The 17186-nt window shown below is 36.5% G+C and overlaps 1 protein-coding gene and 1 pseudogene across 5 annotated transcripts; one reads left to right on the forward strand and one right to left on the reverse strand.

Annotated features, from left to right (window-relative positions):
- Positions 1 to 1831, forward strand: part of LOC108369502 (protein I'm not dead yet-like) — an 11422-nt pseudogene extending 9591 nt beyond the window's left edge.
- A 2997-nt stretch (positions 1832 to 4828) lies between these two features.
- Rnf146 (Ring finger protein 146) lies at positions 4829 to 14030 on the reverse strand. 5 transcript variants are annotated; one of them, XR_001848569.1, is made up of 5 exons: positions 13362 to 14030; positions 11506 to 11659; positions 10509 to 11072; positions 6043 to 6239; positions 4829 to 5053 (listed from the first exon to the last, which is right to left on the reverse strand). XR_001848569.1 is itself a non-coding variant. In XM_017625009.1 (4 exons), exons 1-4 carry the CDS (start codon positions 13827 to 13829, stop codon positions 6115 to 6117), a joined length of 1311 nt encoding a protein of 436 aa, XP_017480498.1. In that variant the 5' UTR covers positions 13830 to 14030; the 3' UTR covers positions 5839 to 6114. The 5 variants fall into 5 exon arrangements, 2 of the variants coding, with proteins under 2 accessions (XP_017480498.1, XP_017480487.1); XM_017625009.1 differs by lacking the exon at positions 4829 to 5053 and having other exon boundaries at positions 5839 to 6239; XR_001848564.1 differs by lacking the exon at positions 4829 to 5053 and having other exon boundaries at positions 6151 to 6239; positions 9862 to 11072.
- Positions 14031 to 17186: the final 3156 nt, after the last annotated feature.

The raw sequence follows: 17186 nt of genomic DNA on the forward strand, positions 1-17186 counted from the left end.
GACGGACGGACAGACAGTCACCGCTTAATCGATTTCTCTTTTCATTCTGATCATTTATGTATACATTTGTCTATATCTATCTCGATTCGTTTTGCCTGTTACAAACAACCGTTATGTGAACAAAGTTATAATACCCTTGTGCACAAGTGCGCTCGGGTATAAAAATTAACGCTATATTTCATAAATTGCACTAGTTATATGCATAAATCCGCAATATCCGTCGGAAAAAATTAAATTGATTAAAGTATGAACCTTATTTGTATAAAAAATAACAAAAAAATTTTAACTTGAAAAACATTGCAAATATTGAACGCAAAACACCATGCACTCACTTTTGATTGCAAGTGTATGTGTAATTCGTATTTTTTTTTTCAGGGTGGTGTAATCTCAAGAAATTTCGATAGAAGTAAATTTTTTTTTCATTTGAGTTTTTTTAACACGACTTCACAAAAAGGAGAAGGTTTTCAATTCGTCGGAATATATTTTTTTATGTCGGTATGTTATTGCACAACTTTGGACCACCTCAACCGATTTCTATAATTAATTTTTTTTTAGGAAAGGTGTTACCTCACAGGGTTTTGTTTTTTGCTTAAAAATTATTTGTTTATATACGTTTTTTGTTTTTCTTGAGAGCTGGCTACTAGCTATGCTTTAATTTAAATTTACTCCTTATTTTTATTTCCCCATTAGTCACGTGGCGCCAACACGCATCCGTTAAATTTGATTCTCCCCAGAACTATGGGATGTAGTGTTGCTTTGCTTTTGCCCTTTAGTACGCCGCCAAATGCTTCCATAGCGGCGAATGCGAAGATCGGCACTAAGAAAATGGTGAGTAGTTCCTGTTTACAACACTATCATAAACTTTGGCAAGACACAAGCATATATTTAATCATTAAATTTAAAACTAATTTTGATAAAGAAGAAGTAAAATAATTCATTAAAAATTAAACGAACTTAAAAAAAATATATATTTTTTGTTTAAATCAATAAAATCTAAAAGTTCAAAGAAAGGTAAATTCAAAAAAAAAAAAAATTTAGTGGAAAAAAAGAAAACATAAAGTTCCATAAAGCTAACGGAATTAAAAATATATTTTTTCTTTTTACAACGACAAAATCTAAAAATTAAAAAAAAGAAAAGGTCATAAAAATTAGATGAAGAAATAATAATTTTCGTTTTAAAACCATATCTAAAATTAAAAAATATTTTAAAAAATAAATTAAATTAAAAAAAGAAATATTTCCAAAAATAAAAATAAATTAAAAAAATATTTTGCTTTCCAAAACACAATAAAAAAATTACAAAAAAAAAATTTATAAACTAGAACAAAACTTAAATTAAAAAAATAAATATTAACAACAGTCGTTGCTTGAGCTGATCTACTCTTTTGCCAGACTGCCAGTCCACTAGCTCACTTTGGTGAATACCACTACCATTTCAAATTCTCTTGTCTACTATCTTTCAGTTGTCTTACAAAAGAGTTGCAACTATCCTGGCCGGAGTTTCCCAAATTTCGGAAACTGCATTCGAAGGGAAACTCGAACCATTCATTTGCATTTGAACATCCTCATCCCATTCGACGAACCCTTTGTTAAACTATGAACTAATTATTTTTTTCTTTTTCTTTTAAGGCTATTGCCGGTATAATACCTACAGTTACAGCAATATTACTTATCTACATAACTGCTCTAACTTGGCACTTCATTCTGTATCCAGACACCAAAGAATATCCTGATTGGGCCAAGCTGTAAACTACTGTAAAAAGTGACAATCTTTGCGGCAACTGAATTCCGAATGTAGAGGTAATAGTCGGCATTCGTAATTTTGTGGAAGTTTTTATTGTTCTTCGTTCATTTGTGTTAATAAAATATGTTTATTTATATTTGTATTCTACCTTTAATAAAAAAATTGAGTCCAAAGGATTTTGGCAAGGCAATTTTTTATTTTTTTTTGGTCGTACCAGGGAGTCACCTTTTTAAATTTTTCGGTGACACCTACATTCGGAAATAAAAAAGTGTATGTACACATATTTTTTTAAATAGTTCTACTAGAATAACCAAAAAAACCTCCTGACGAAAGATTAATAATTTTTGACGAGATTTAATTTACAGACATCAGGGTGATAGGAATTGAGATCTGGTGGGTAAGTACTAGATCGGGGTACTTGAGGCCTCTCTTCTTCTTCTTCTTTGGCTCTGTAACCGCCTACGCCCCTTTGGCCTAGTTCAACAAAAGCACGCCTATCGCTCCTCTTCTGTGCCAACTGACGCTAATTGGAAATGCCACGTGAAGCCAAGTCTTTCTCCACTTGGTCTTTCCATCGCAGTGGGGGCCTCCCTCTTCCTCCGCTACCACCAACGACTTCCGAGTTGAATACTTTCAGGGCTGGAGCGTCGGTGTCATTTGAACAACAAGGCCAAGCCAGCGGAGCCGCTGAATTTTAATTCGCTGCACTATGTATGTCGTTGCAAAGCACATATTTACAGCTGATCGTTCCATCGACTGTAAATCTTTCGCAAAATCGTTCTCTCGAATACTCCAAGAGCCGTCTCATCGGATGTCATTGTCCATGCTTCTGCGCCATGGCGACTTCTACGTTCAGCAAAAAAAAAAAAAAACTCAGAGCGTGTTGTCCCTACGCGCGGACGAAGTGAAACTTAATAGAGGAAATGCCAGAAAGAAAGAAATGTGCGATATACATACACATGTACATATTTTCTAACACACAAAAAAAATATTTTTTTTAACGACCTTTAATTTTTTTTTTATAACCCACTGAAAAGTTTAATTATTATTTGTGGCTGAGAAAACATCCATATCTACAGTATTAACTAGTAGATTGTGGTAACTAAAGAAAGATATGAAACGTTTTATTTCAATATTCTTAATATTTCTGGAAAAACCCGCATCAATGGTAGCCGCTCCTTAGGTTGTTGGGTCATTTCTACTATTAACCATTTCCAGTAAAAATTTGTCTTTAAAAAATTTAGTCAGTTCATCAGATTTAGCCAGCGAAACGCTGACGTTGATCTCCTGCGAGAATTACAGGTAGATCATAACAGTCTACTTATCTTTATCTTCATCTTAATCATTTATCTAACGGAGCTATAATAACAAGATTTGCTTCAATAATTTGAGTTTAACTTTTTAAACAGGTGGCCACCCTCTTCAGGCACCTCAAAAATATTTTAATTGTGTTTCTGTAAGCTCTTTCTGTACTGTATAGTATTTTAAGCGTAAGACTTTTGTATAATTTAACTAAATTTTACTTTTGAAACAGGTGGCAACCCTCCTACATTTAGCTAGAAAATACAACTTATTCAAAACCATTTCTNGGCAACCCTTTAAAATACTAAAACCATACTGCACATCTGCAGGTCAAGCCCTTTCATGTGACACCTCATTTTTGAAAATCGTACGAACGATAGATTTTATGACTTGATGTTAAATATTTAACGAAACCCTCTGTGGCAGAGAAATTTTGAATTCGATTTTCTAACATGTGGAAACTGCTTTCATGGAACTAAAGCTACGTTGCACACCCGAAGGACAAGGCCTCTCGTGTGACACCTCATTTTTAAAAATCGGACGAACGATAGAGATTTTATGACGTGGTGTTAAATATTTAACGCAACCCTCTGCGGCAGAGAAATTTCGAATTCGATTTTCTAACATGTGGCAACTCCTTTCATGGAACTAAGGCTATGGTGTACACCCGAAGGACAAGGCCTTTCATGTGACACCTCATTTTTAAAAATCGAACGAACGATACAGAGTTTATGGCTTGGTGTTAAATATTTAACGCAACCATGTTGTTGTTGTTGTTGTAGCGGCTACAACAACCCCGCCCAGATCGGTTGGTATCTCAGTCGTTGTCGTCAAGTTCCACTAACGGCAACCCTAGGAAGCGTGCAGCTTCTGCGGGGTTTGCCCATAAGGACAAGGTCGTTAGGGATGTCGGGTTTGCCGGGCATGCGAAGAGATGTTTCGAGTCATGTGGGGTCTCTCCGCATGCCGGACATTCATTAGGCACATCCTCATTCAGCCTACTCAGGTAGGAGTTTAACCTGCTGCAGTAGCCGGAGCGAAGTTGTGCAAGTGTGGTGCGCGTCTCCCGAGGCAGATGAAGCTCCGTCTCGTCAATGTCCGGGGGTGGTGTGCCTAGAACGGCATTCACAGGTCTAGAGTCTACATAACTCGAGACTGAGTCCCTGTGAATGCCGTTCAACGCAACCATCTCCGAACTCGATTAAGAAGTTTCACTTCAAAAAAAATTAGTGATTGCCTTGCAAAAATATTTTAAACTCAACGGTGACCATCGAACTTTATTTTCTGGTACGGTCGAAGGTTCATAGTTAGCGGGCGGCCTCCATAGGCTGACATCATGTAATAGAATAGAATGGTAGATTTATTAGACGGCCTCTACGCTTATTTCGAGTCCACTTGCTTCGAGCTGGAGATGCTTTCTTTGCCTGCGGATCTATTAGCGCATAGAGCTATTTCTTGATTTTTTTTTGCCTTTGTAGTTCCTCGAAATAGCTATTCCACTGAGATGGCAGGCTGAGGTATAAAAGTCTGAAAGGTAATTTGCTGACTTATTAATTTTATCATCATCGGTATTGATACGTAGTATGTCTATGAATACGATCGATAACTACCCCCTCATGCAGATAGATAGCGACCCACCGTTTCGGGCTAATTGACACCGAAATATGATTTCACGGTAGAAGATCTATTCGTAGAAGCCCAGCCAAAGGCTCTTAGTTAAATCATCCTTGGTTGCTTAAGAAGCCGATTTCAAGTCGAATAAATCGTAACATTCCACGGAAAAAATAAATGCCACATATTATTAGAGTATCACTATTATTTTTATTTGTATTTCTTTACAACATAAATTAATTTTTATGATAATTTTTTAAAACTATTACGAACGTACATATGTGTTTATAATTGCAAAAATATAAAGCATAATTTTAAGAGTTAAGTAAGTAGCAGCCGTGTTGCTTTCAAACACCTTTCGAATAATTGGTTGGCTGTCTGTGTTTTCTTTTATCTCTGCAAAACAATCAAATAAAGCAATCAAAAATGTGTAAAATAGCTGGATGATCGAAGGATATTAAATAGACGACTACAAAAAACTTTGCACAAGCTCTGTTTGCTGCGCGCTCTCTGCTGAGTTGTTAAACAAATGAAAATATGCAGTGGACAACAAATGAGTTATTGAACTAAGAGTAAAAAATAGACATTCGGCGCATGAAATGAAAGTTTTATAATGCAACAGAAGAGTCATAGATGAGCACAAGGTGTATTACACATTATACAATTATAATTTTTTTTTTTAATTATACATTTTGGATGGGCATTATTTTTTGTTTCTGATTTTAAGACAGAGATACGAGTTGGTTAGCGTTAGTATAATTAAAGAAAAAGAACAAATACTATTAAGTCAAATGAACAGATGTATGTATAGAGGAGGCCGTTGAGAGCTGTTAAGCGTGGAGGAATGTGACTTGCGAAGATATCGATGCATTTTGTGGTGCTGTGTAGTTTGTGATCTAAAAAAATTTGGTACTACATGTTCTCCAACATGCTAGGCAGAAAGTGAATTTTGTTTCAAACTCGTTTCACATTAGTCGCCACAAACTAATTACGGCAAGACGCATATTTCTTTGCTTAAATTTTTATGCTTATGAAAATATTTAAAGAACAAAATGTATGCAAATGAGGAGAATGCATTTAAAGTAGCATACAAGTAATCTTTTACCAATAGGAAAAAACAAAAATAATTTCGAACAGTGTGTCGTTTTAGTAAAGGTGCAGCATACAAATATGTATATGTATGTGATATTAATATGCATCATAGCCTGCAAGTGTTATATGAATCAAATGACAATAATGCGCAATTAGTTTTCCATGATCTTCACAATGTTTTCTTGCTGTTTTATGCTTTATGACAATAGTATGTATTTTACATGAAATACTATTTCCATGATCAACTAAAACTATTAAAATCTATTATTGTATTGAAATTAATTTGAACTTACGACTACTATAAATATAACGGGATTATTGTGGCGGACAACAATTGGCCTTTTGAGTTTTCTGTTTTCGTTTAATTATTTGCCTACACAGTAGTTGGGTATCAGTAGGGATTTGTAAAATTCCAATATACTGATGACGCAATCTTTGAGTATACATTGCACGGAAAGGAAAAGGTGAGAGGAACGATTCTGATTCACGCCTATTTTTAAGAAATAAGAACAAAAAAAAACAACATTATTAGTTGCATGTTTTATAAAATAAGTTGTAGTTAAATAATATATGATTGATAATTGAATAATTTGAAATACACACATATTTTTATGTAGTAAGTACAGCTCATCGGGCCTAATGCACAGTTTTTTTTTGCTTAATTTTTAATTTTTTCCTATTTTCTACTCATATTATCTATAAGTTTTTCACACTTGGCAAATTTCTATAATCACATTACATATAACTAGCTAATGTTTATATAATATATGTATGTATGTGCTTATTTATATGAATGTATGTATATGCGTACGTATTTAGTATTCCTAAATATTTTTTTTAGTATTGTGTAATGCGAAAACTTATTTTAAGGCGCTTTAAATTGCTTATGTTAAGAAATTGTATTATAAAGTAAGCAGAAAACTCGAACTTTAAAAGTCGCATAGATGAAAAAATTTACAAAATTGGAAATTTTGATTTAAGACTTCTTTGCAAACACCTACAGGTTGCATTTAATAGTTGAGTAGCCCACTTCCAAACAGCGTTATTTGATTTTGTAATACTAAGCCATAAATTAAAAAAATAACGACTACGACAACAAGTAACATCTAAATTGATTCTTCTGATAAATAAGAGCAAAATAAAATTATAACATAACATAACATGACATAACAGTCTATACGACCTAAAGCAGCTTTCTAAGTGTAGAAGATGGAGACTTTTGAAAGTTTATAATAGCGACTTTTGTAAAAAGAGTTAACGTACGTTACCCACCAAAAACTAAAAATCGAAAAAATGTTACATAGCGCACTTTGCAAGTGGACTACTCAGTTTAAAAAACAAGCTCAAATCAGGAAAATTTCGTTACAAACAAATGTTGTTAACTTCACAAGAAAAAAGACAAGCAAAAATCTTCTACTTACATATTAAACCGACAAATTTATGGGTCCATTATGGATAGCAACACAACTTTCCACTCACTATATTTAAGTACCATGAAGTTAAAGATAATAGAATTTTGAAGCACCAGCAACCAAGGTTTGAGTAAAAAAAGCTGCAGAAGCAGCTAAAAAGTTAAGTAAACTTTCTGAATTAAAATATTCGGGGCAACCACAAAAATGCAGTTGCTAATATAGAAACTCAGTTGTCAGCTGCCATCTGTAGTATCATTTCAGCCACTGGCAAAGCAATTATAGTTCGGTTGCCATCCGTAATCGACCCACAAATAGACCTCTGAGCTAACTAGCATCAGAACAAAAATGCCAAACCTACATACACATGTATGTATGTATATTTACTATGAAGAGAGAATGACGCAATAGCTTCCTACTAACTAAGTTTAAGTAAAGAAATCGAAATTTTAAATAAATTTTATACTAGTTTTAAGCGGTAAATGAATTTTAAGGAGTGTTTTCATATCCGAAATTTCTTACTTACAGAAGGCTACAGGCGCAGTTAATAAACTAATATATTTTTATATATCTTATAACTGCAGTGGCGTTTAATATACAACCTACTGATTATTAAGTGCATCCAGTGCGCGGTATACCACACCGCCTGGTGCTCTAAGCCTCAGATCAAGCCAGATTTATTACAAATGTATCTTACTAAATTTTGGGGCCAGTTTTTAAGTGCGCAGCTGTGGTTTAAACTTAGCTTAGCTTAAGCTAGGATTAGCCAATCAAGTGTCAGCCCGATATTTAGGGCCACAACTAATCCGTCGTAGTCCGAATTTTCGCGAAATCTACGATGATGCTATCACTGAATCCGAATAGCTGCGAACGAAGCATACACTTTGAGTGCATACGTAAATCGGACTATGATGGTTTCAGCGATAGCCCAGATTAAATATTATGAATCCAATTTACGTTATATAAGTTTAAACGGACAACGAAAGACTGGCACTTAGAAACTAAGTCACACATACATATGTTGTTTAAAGAAAACATCTATTGGAAGCATTTTTTTATGTGTATCTAATTGGCAAACTATGCACTACAATAAGCAATATCTTCTATACAGTTAAGTTCTTGATATTTAATACTTATAAGCTAACTATTTAGAATATTTTTTGTGAGTTCCAAAGTCGAAAATACAGCGTGGCGACGAATAATTGTTACCCAGGTTTTTTTGAGAAATAAAATAGATTTTGCGAAAAAAATATTTTATTGTTAATTTTCCACAGATTTTACTTTAGTTGTATTAATTAGTTTTTAAATATTAATCCCAATTTACATTTGCAAGCAGTGTAAACTTTCAAAGAAAAGTTCATTTGGCACGCAGGTCTTCGTCAATTAATTTATTCTATATCTTCTGTAACATGGGCTAATTTTCTCCATTTTGAGTCCCTTATAAGCCCCCTTCTGTCCAGCATAAGGCCTCAAAAATCGAACAGACTCGGAGCTGGTGACTAGGACGGCCATTCATTCGAACAACCCTATACAGTTTTTTTTGTCATCTTTTTATAAAAACGCCTAAGAAAAATACACCTGAAAAAGACTTGCGTGCCAAATGAACTTTTCTCTCAAAGTTTAAACTGCTGACAAATGTAAATAAGGATTAAAATTAAAAAACTAATGAGTACAACTAAAGTAAAACCTGTGGAAAATTGACAATAAAATACTATTTTCGCAAAATTTATAAGGGACCCTTTTATTTCTAAAAAAAAAAACCTGGGTAACAGTTCTTCGTCGCCAGGCTGTAAGCACGTTTTTTTTTTAATGTATATTTCAAAAAATTGTTACTAGACCATTTCCTGTAACATGAATAACTAGAAAAAACTCGAAGAATACTGCATTTTAAATTTGTTAGTTTGTTCAAAGTATCGAGATTTGTGAGCTTTTCCTGGTTTTTTCTTCAGTTGAAGTAAATACTCTTAAAAATCGCTAGCTTAGTGTGAAAAGTTGCTAAGTCCCAATTTAAAAATTTTGTGGGAGAGGAAAAAAACTCCTAAAGCAAAACCCCATACGAATTAGAAGGATTCGATCTTTATTAAAAGATTTCGTACTATTGGTGTCTTATCGAATTTTCGGAGCTTCTTTTGGACTTAGCATTTTCCTTCCTTTCATTGAATATAAACGCAAAAACATAAAACAAGTACCCGCATCCTGTTCGAATCAATGCATTTTTAATTCCTCTAGCCTCCTGTATAAAAATATGAGTTTTCATAAGAAGTGGGCTTAGCCACTTATCATTCTAAGCTAGCGAAATCATACATTCATATTATGAAATTTCAGATTGTTTTCTCTTCAAAATTTGCTTTCCTTTGCATGCAGTCCTTTCGTGATTAGTATTTGTCAAACTAGCTACCTATTCAATCTAGTTTCTTATTCATCAACAGAATGTTCAGAAATATTTGCATTTGCCAGGTACATAGCTTTTCATTGTCAAATCTACGCCTTTCCTGCGTTTGTGATTAAATATGTTTTTTCTTATTTTTATTTAATCTACTTTTATACGCAACCAAAACATTTGAGCTTACCTATAGTGTGTGTGTATGCATTTTTTAGTACTAAGCCTAAGTTATCCCATTTATCAATTATAACTGCCTTAGAATTTATTTTAGTGTTAAAGTTATTGCTAAGAAATAAACATGCAGGCACATGCATACATACGAACGTTTGTGTTTTATGTTTTCAAAGGCTGAACACATTTTTTTACTGAGCCAACCACAGCTGAATATAGGTCCAGCGAATATACAATAGCTTTTGCAACGCGCCCATTTACTTCTTTTTTGCTTAAATGCACACTTCCCTACGCAACAATTGCGAATATAAGTTGTTTTTGTTTCTTTGCTTGCGTGTGTGTGTTGTGTTTTCAATATCTATTTAGCCACACTTTCCATGCGCGCACTTCTAGAAACGTATATGACGCTGTGCATAGCGGCCGTCCACGTCACCACCACTACCCCCATCATCATCATCGCCAACGCCAACGCCACCACCACCGACTCCACCATTTTCCTCCTCGCTGTCGTCCGAGTCGATGATGTTGCGTAATGTCAACGCATGGAAATCGTTCAATGTTTGCTCAAACAGATCTATTGTCTGCTGATCCGCTTCGGAAATCACATTTTGTGTTGCATCTAACAGATCTTCAGCTGCATCAAGCAACTCACGACTACCATGCGCAACAAGCACCGCAGCAGCAACACTGCCACCATGCCCATGCATATGCCCATGATGCGATGACGTGGATGCGCCAGCTGCGCTATTAGCTATTTGTTGATGATAGCTGCCACTGTAAATCCCTGTATTCTCACCACTCATGTGCTGCTGTGCAATAGTTTGTGCATCACCCACAGCATGCTGCTGTTGTGCTGAGGCCGCAGCCACTGCTGCTGTGCTGCGTGACAATTCGTCGGCGTGTGCCAATGTGGAACCAATTATATCGCTTGCTATGCGTATAGCCGCATCGGTGGCGGCAATAGTTGAAATGAAATCGCTTGCATTGGCTGGATGGCGCATGCTGTAGTAGTTGAGTGGCAGGCTGAGGTCTGATGAGGAATCTGTTGGTGTATTCAAAGCACCCGGTCCAATAGATATACTTTGCTGCTGCTGCTGTTGATAGATTTGTGAGGCGAAGTTGGAATCGGTTATGACAGTATTACCCTCAATGCGTAGGCCAGCTACACCTTTTTTGGGTATTGTGGCTAGATCGCGCTTGACGCGTCGGCAACGACTTGGCTCATTTTGACGTTGCTGGACCATTGCTTCCAAATCGACAACATATACATAGCCAGCCACCAATATGATACAGGATTTTTCACCTTTCTTAAATGCCTCCTCAATATCCTGGCTGGTACGATCGTCATACTGCCACCAACCTAGTAAATTCCACGTAAAAAATATTCGATTAAATTTATTTGAAGCAAATTGTCAATTAGTATTGCAACACACAAGCAAAATATTATGGTAATTAGTGCAATCAATCGTGTGTTTTTGAATGTGTGTATTAATATTTCAATATTCCAGCTACGCCTTTGGTTGGCATATGCTTGGAGCGACAAATCTTGCGCTTTCGTGTTGGATATTCTAATGGGTGCTGCACCATATCTGCGAAATCAATTGTATACATTGTGCCACAAATTAGTATTTCATGTTGGCAACCCTCTTCTAGATCAATCGTGCCGGTACCGAGCATGCGTGTTTTATACGCTTCTTCGATATCTTTCGAAGAGCGCGGATCATATGCCCACCAACCGCCTGCAGGAGTTTAGCTTAATTTTGTGAGTGTTGTCTTAAATTATCGACACTTACCGTTACGTCCTTCGTAGAACCATTGATAACCGTCTTCGGTGGATTTAGTTGCACAAATATCATCGATGCCATTCACCAAATCGGGATGATCAAGAAATTCTGGCGGTATTTCACGTCTACACATGGCGCAACGACGATTTTTGTAAGCGACGCCCTGGAGGTTGTAAAGAAAATGTAAATGTTTTGGTTGTTTAATAATAATTGGAAAGTTAAGCAAGTTAGGTTTTTGTTAGAATTCATTTGAATAAAATAATTTTAAACAACTCGCTTAATGTTGAGATTTTTTACAAGTTGCTCTAATACTTTTATTAAAAAATGCTTGAAGATTTATTTGGCTAGCTAAAAGCTACAGATACATATAACGTTTCCTGAATATATGTAATATTGGTATGTATAAAGAAAACTACGAACATCAAGGAAAATGAGGTCGAAACTTAAGTGTAATTAAATTTTTGTGTACAAAAGCATCGTTGTGATTTGGGCAAAATACTTAAAAATTACAAGCGCTACATCAATTTTCACCGGATTAAAAATAAATAGTTTGTAGCTATGAAAATTTTAAGTTCCTTACTACTTCGCTTAAAACTTTTTGCTATATTTTTTTGTATTTTTTTCATCTTAAACTTTGAATTTCTAAAAACTAGCAGCTACTATATTAACTTACAATAAATTCTAACAATTTTAATATTCTTCAACCTACATAATTTTATTTAAACACGCAAAAGGCAAAGATTTAAACACGGAAATATGCATTAATCCATTGAGCGTGCATAACATATTTCAATAGCGGCATATTTCATGCTCAATAGTTGGCTATAAAGATCACTAACACAAAAGATATTTGCCGTTGAAAGACGTTGGCGACTATTTTGGTAAAACTCATACATACATGCATATTACATATAACGAACAGAGACCAAATAATCATTTGAGCTAAACTTGTCGGTCAAATTTTCTTTAACTAGGAAGTAGCGGTAAGCGAAAAAATATATGAAAAGAAAAAGATCGACCACCTTCAAATCCGTTGCTTTGTTTTATTCATTAGTAATTAGTTGTAGCAAAGCCAACAAGTATTCAGCTGTTTAATGTTACCCTAAACGTGTTCCTCAAATCAAACGACGGTCTAGCATATGTGCCTAAATTGGCAGCACTGAGCAGTTTGACTATGACGTCGTACCGACGTGCCTGTGTCTAAGCTTGAACTTAAACTACAATATAATTCGAAGCGTGCATAACTAAATATATAACTCTTATCGCGCAAGCAATGGTTTTGGCTAACGCCCCCTTGCACGCGCTAGCGATGAGGGGAGTAAGCGATGTACTTGAAGAGCGCCCAACGAAATTTGCCTACCAAAATATGGTAACACAAGGTTTCAATGTCTTCCTATATACCATTTCGGTAGAATCCCATAAGATTTGAATCAAATTCGCGAATATTTTGAAAACTTCCTTATTTTTAAGTCACACATAAAATAAGCAAATAAGCACTTGCTGCTAGCCAAACACAAGCGGCTACTCTACTAAACAGCTCACGTATTGCAGGAAGACATCTACAAGCCGTTTAGTTAATTATGTATGCACCAGCGCGCTATACACCGCCTCATGCCAACATATTGACGTGCCTTTAGCTCTTTTTCAAGTTATCTACTAAAAACATTGACAATGGCATTTGTACAAAATGAAATTTCCACGAATTTTAACAATATCTAGCCTGTTCCCGTACTCCAGGATTTAGTCTTACATAGTCCGGAAGATAGTACTGAAGTTATTAAAAATGTGTGTACAGAACTGGCTTCGGACTATTTGACTGACTAAATCTAGAAGGACGGGTACAGGTTAATCTTTTCTATACTCACTTTCACGCATAGGAAACAAAAAATGTGCCCACATGGCAGGCGTGCTGGATGTATGCAGGTTTGTAAGCATATGGGGCATTCAATTGTGGTCGCAGATCCACCAGCAGCATCATCAATACTAGGCGGTGGTGAGGTCGCTTCAGGACTACTATCCACGGTTATGGTTGCAGCAGCAGCAGCAGCAGATTTCGAGGTAGAAGGGGCTGGGCTAGTACTGCAAAGATCGATTACGGCATCATTTGCATTTGCATCACTGCCTGTTGTTGCTGTTATTGCTGCTGTCGCCAATGCCATTGATGATGCAGACAATGTTGTTGCAGGCAATTGCAAATTTTCATCAGCCTCCAAAGGCACCAACACTGTTGCATTTGCTTCCTCACGCATGGTCATCAGCCTTGGCGAGGATGCGGACGCTATTGCGTTGGGTGCTTGATCCAAGCCATCTGTTTGTTCTTCACTTTGCTCCATTCACTCAATTGAAATTCACTATTAAAAAATGAACAATTTTTCACTTTCGTTTTGCAAATTTTATTTTTCTGTTGCTGCGATTATTGCGATATTTGCACAATCTTTTCTTTGTTACGTGTTGGCAAATTTTCTTTATTATTCTTTTCTTGTTCGACTTTGCGTCTACCCTGATTGTTGCTTTCGATAACAACTCATAATACAATACCATGATGCAATAATGAAAGGTGTTATACGTTGGCAACTTCTCGCTCTAATCCGCCATCTTGAACTACCTTAGGAGAAACTGTGTTGTTTCTTTGCTAATTTCACTGAACATTTCCCAAAATATTAGAAANGTAAAACTAAGTATGAGGCATTATTGGTATGGTCAACAGCTATCAAACCTGATATATGCGCACAAGAAGCCCATTTGAAAGAGGGGGACAAAATATCACACGTAAATTAATTCCTCTATTTGGCCTGTACAATATAAGGGAAACATTTCAAATTCACAAGGGATAATTTTCTTAGTGATGCGGCTTATAAAAGGAGTTATATATGCCATACTGTTCTAGCTGGGTATTATCAGCTCAAAAATTTTAAGCAAATTATCATATTCCTGTGAATAAAAACGCGCCTTATTTTATTATTTTAATTATCTACAACTTTATGAGACTACCAAGCCATATATATACCTATTCAGATAATCGGAACGCTGTTGAGAAGGCATAAAATTTAGTACTTTTTCAACTAAAGGGCTTTTTTTCTTCCCGTTTTTCTTGTACCTCCAAAATACAATATTGACCTAAGGTAGTTCGATTTCGGGCTGTCACAACGTACAACACCTTTCATTATTGCATCATGATACAATACAAGTAAATTGACACCGAATGCAAGCAAGCAAATAAGAATTATATTGAAGTTTTATTTTAATAACAAATTCGCCTCTTTGTTGCTGATATTCGCCGTAAGAGATTGCAAACGGGTGCGGAACTGTATTTATTGCCGGTAGGTGGCGCCGCCTACTATGAGAAATCAATGTTGCCATACAACCCGAAATTTAGATATTAGGGCATTAAATTTCCAAAAAAATGTTTTCAAAAATTTTCTGGTATTATTATTTTTTATATCCATTTTAAATTAAAATCAAGCGTAGCTTTGGTACTCAGCTACCATTAGACTGGGTTCACACAGAGAAACTTTTGTTGCTCATTCTCGGCAATTTCTCTTTTGATGTTGCTCTTCGCGTTCATACAGAGTAATTTTGTTGTCCGCTGTGGACGGCCAACTAGAATTACTCAGACGAACGAGAGCACAAAGCGCGTTGACCGAGCACGAGCAACTCGGTGCCCTTCCCCCTTCCTTGTCACTCGCTCTCCTACAAGTAACGAGTTGCCGAGACAAAAGTTTCTCTGTCTGAACCTAGACTTAAGACACCGCTTTCAGTTGCATTACTAATTTTTCAACAAAAATTACACCAAAAGGGAAAAATCGGCGCTTGTGGCAACATTGTGCCGAACCGGAAATAAGTTTCGCCTATTCAGGCGTTTCCTGCAGGGTAGCTACTGAGCACACAACATGCATATTCGTAACGATTATACAGCAATTAGTGCCGCGCACTAAAATAAAGCTTTCTATGCTTTTTCCTTAACTTGCGAAAAGATAGGGAGCTTACGTTAAAAGCTTTTCGTGCTTCGCGATGCTGCTGCTTATGGCCACAGAGCGCACCGAGTTCGCAAACGATTTGCTGCCGTCCTTGTTCTTCAAATGATTTTTAAGGCCAAGTGCAAATGACGAGCCAAACTTCTTCACAACGGCAGGCAGCTGTTCATGAAATAAAAGTAATTGTGTTAGTGTGTGTGGGCGAAAAAGGCAAAAAGCACCAAAAAGAACGTTGGGAATGTGAAAACTTTACTTTAATATTGGCATATTCTCTTTTGCGCTGTGTTTCGTGTATACAGAACGCATACGCCGCGTGCACCCCTCGACTCCAGCAACCTTCAATCAGCAGCAGCAGCAGCAGCAGCAAAACCTTCCCCAAACAACAACGCTGCGTTGCGCATACAAACACATCCTCATTGCTTCCAAGTTTTATTGGTGGTGCTATTTTTTAAGCTTTTTTTTTTTGTGTTCGCCCGCCTGTGTTCTTGTTCTGGCACACTGTGTTTCTGTGCCGTAGCCGTCGCGTTGTTGTGCTTGTTGTTGGTGTTTGTTACTGCTGCGCCCTATCTACTGCCTTCTGCTAGCTTTTTGTTTTATTCTGTCTTCTATCGTCTATCGCACATTGTCGACTTTCGTGCACGTCTCGTATACCCGCCATGACCGTGTACCCGTTTATATTATCCGTTCGCTTTGCAGCATTTGCGTTCGTCGCCTGTGTTCCCGTTCCGTTCGCATTCGTGTCAGTCGAGATTGAGAGTGCGAATTTGGCCTACAGACCTAATTTTACGTCTGCAGCCAAAACAAACCCAATTAAATACGTTAAATTAGTGCAAAATTAAAGTGAAATATATGAAATCAGCTAAATTCGGTGCTGCGTAATGCGATGTGACAATAAATAAATGCGAAAAATGTACAAAATACGCAATAAAAGCGAACAAATTCGCTGGTGATAGTACATATATATGTGCAAATTGCACAATTGTAGAATTTTTTCCTATACTTCTAAAAAAAAAGTACACAAATTGAAGCAAAGTGAAGAAATGAAGCAGCAGCAGCAGCAGTGTCTTGTGTATGTATGTATGTATGTACATATGTATGTATGTATGTATACATGCTCACATGTATGTATGTCATGTGTAGTATATTTATGCCCATAGTGTGAAGTGATTTGAAGAAGTGCAGGGGAGAAGTGGTGCAGTGTGCTAAAGGAATTATCGCGTTCGCGTTCGGGAGCAGCCGCGAAGTTAACGCAAGTGTACCTACATACAATAAAACATAAAGAAATAGTGTAGTTGGTATTGCGAATAATGTGCCTTGTTGTTGTGGTTGTTGTTCTTGTGTCATAGCTATTCGGTGTAGAGTGGGACTATTCCCCGTATAGGCGAGCGAACGTTCCTCCCACTGCCCCGTGCACCTTTTTTTACATTCACGTACCTACCGCACCGCTTGCAGCTGTGTGTATACGCTGATGATGATGTTGAGGTCTTGTGGGTATGCTAGCGGCGGCGACGTCGGACGACCAGACGATAACTAGTTGCGACCGCTGCTACAGCTGCAAGCGATTCGTAAGATATTTTTTCAAATTGGACTGCAATTTGCAATCCCATGCTGGAGCTTTCACAGCGGTGCGGGATTAATGTGCTCGTGTGAATTTTCTGTGTGTGTTAAAAAATATATGTATCGAAATTGAAGAAGAAAACGCGTAGCCAAAAGGAA

Source organism: Rhagoletis zephyria, unplaced genomic scaffold, assembly GCF_001687245.7.
Source record: "Rhagoletis zephyria isolate East Lansing unplaced genomic scaffold, Rhagoletis_zephyria_1.1 Rzeph_scaffold_00059, whole genome shotgun sequence".
NCBI lineage: Eukaryota > Metazoa > Arthropoda > Insecta > Diptera > Tephritidae > Rhagoletis > Rhagoletis zephyria.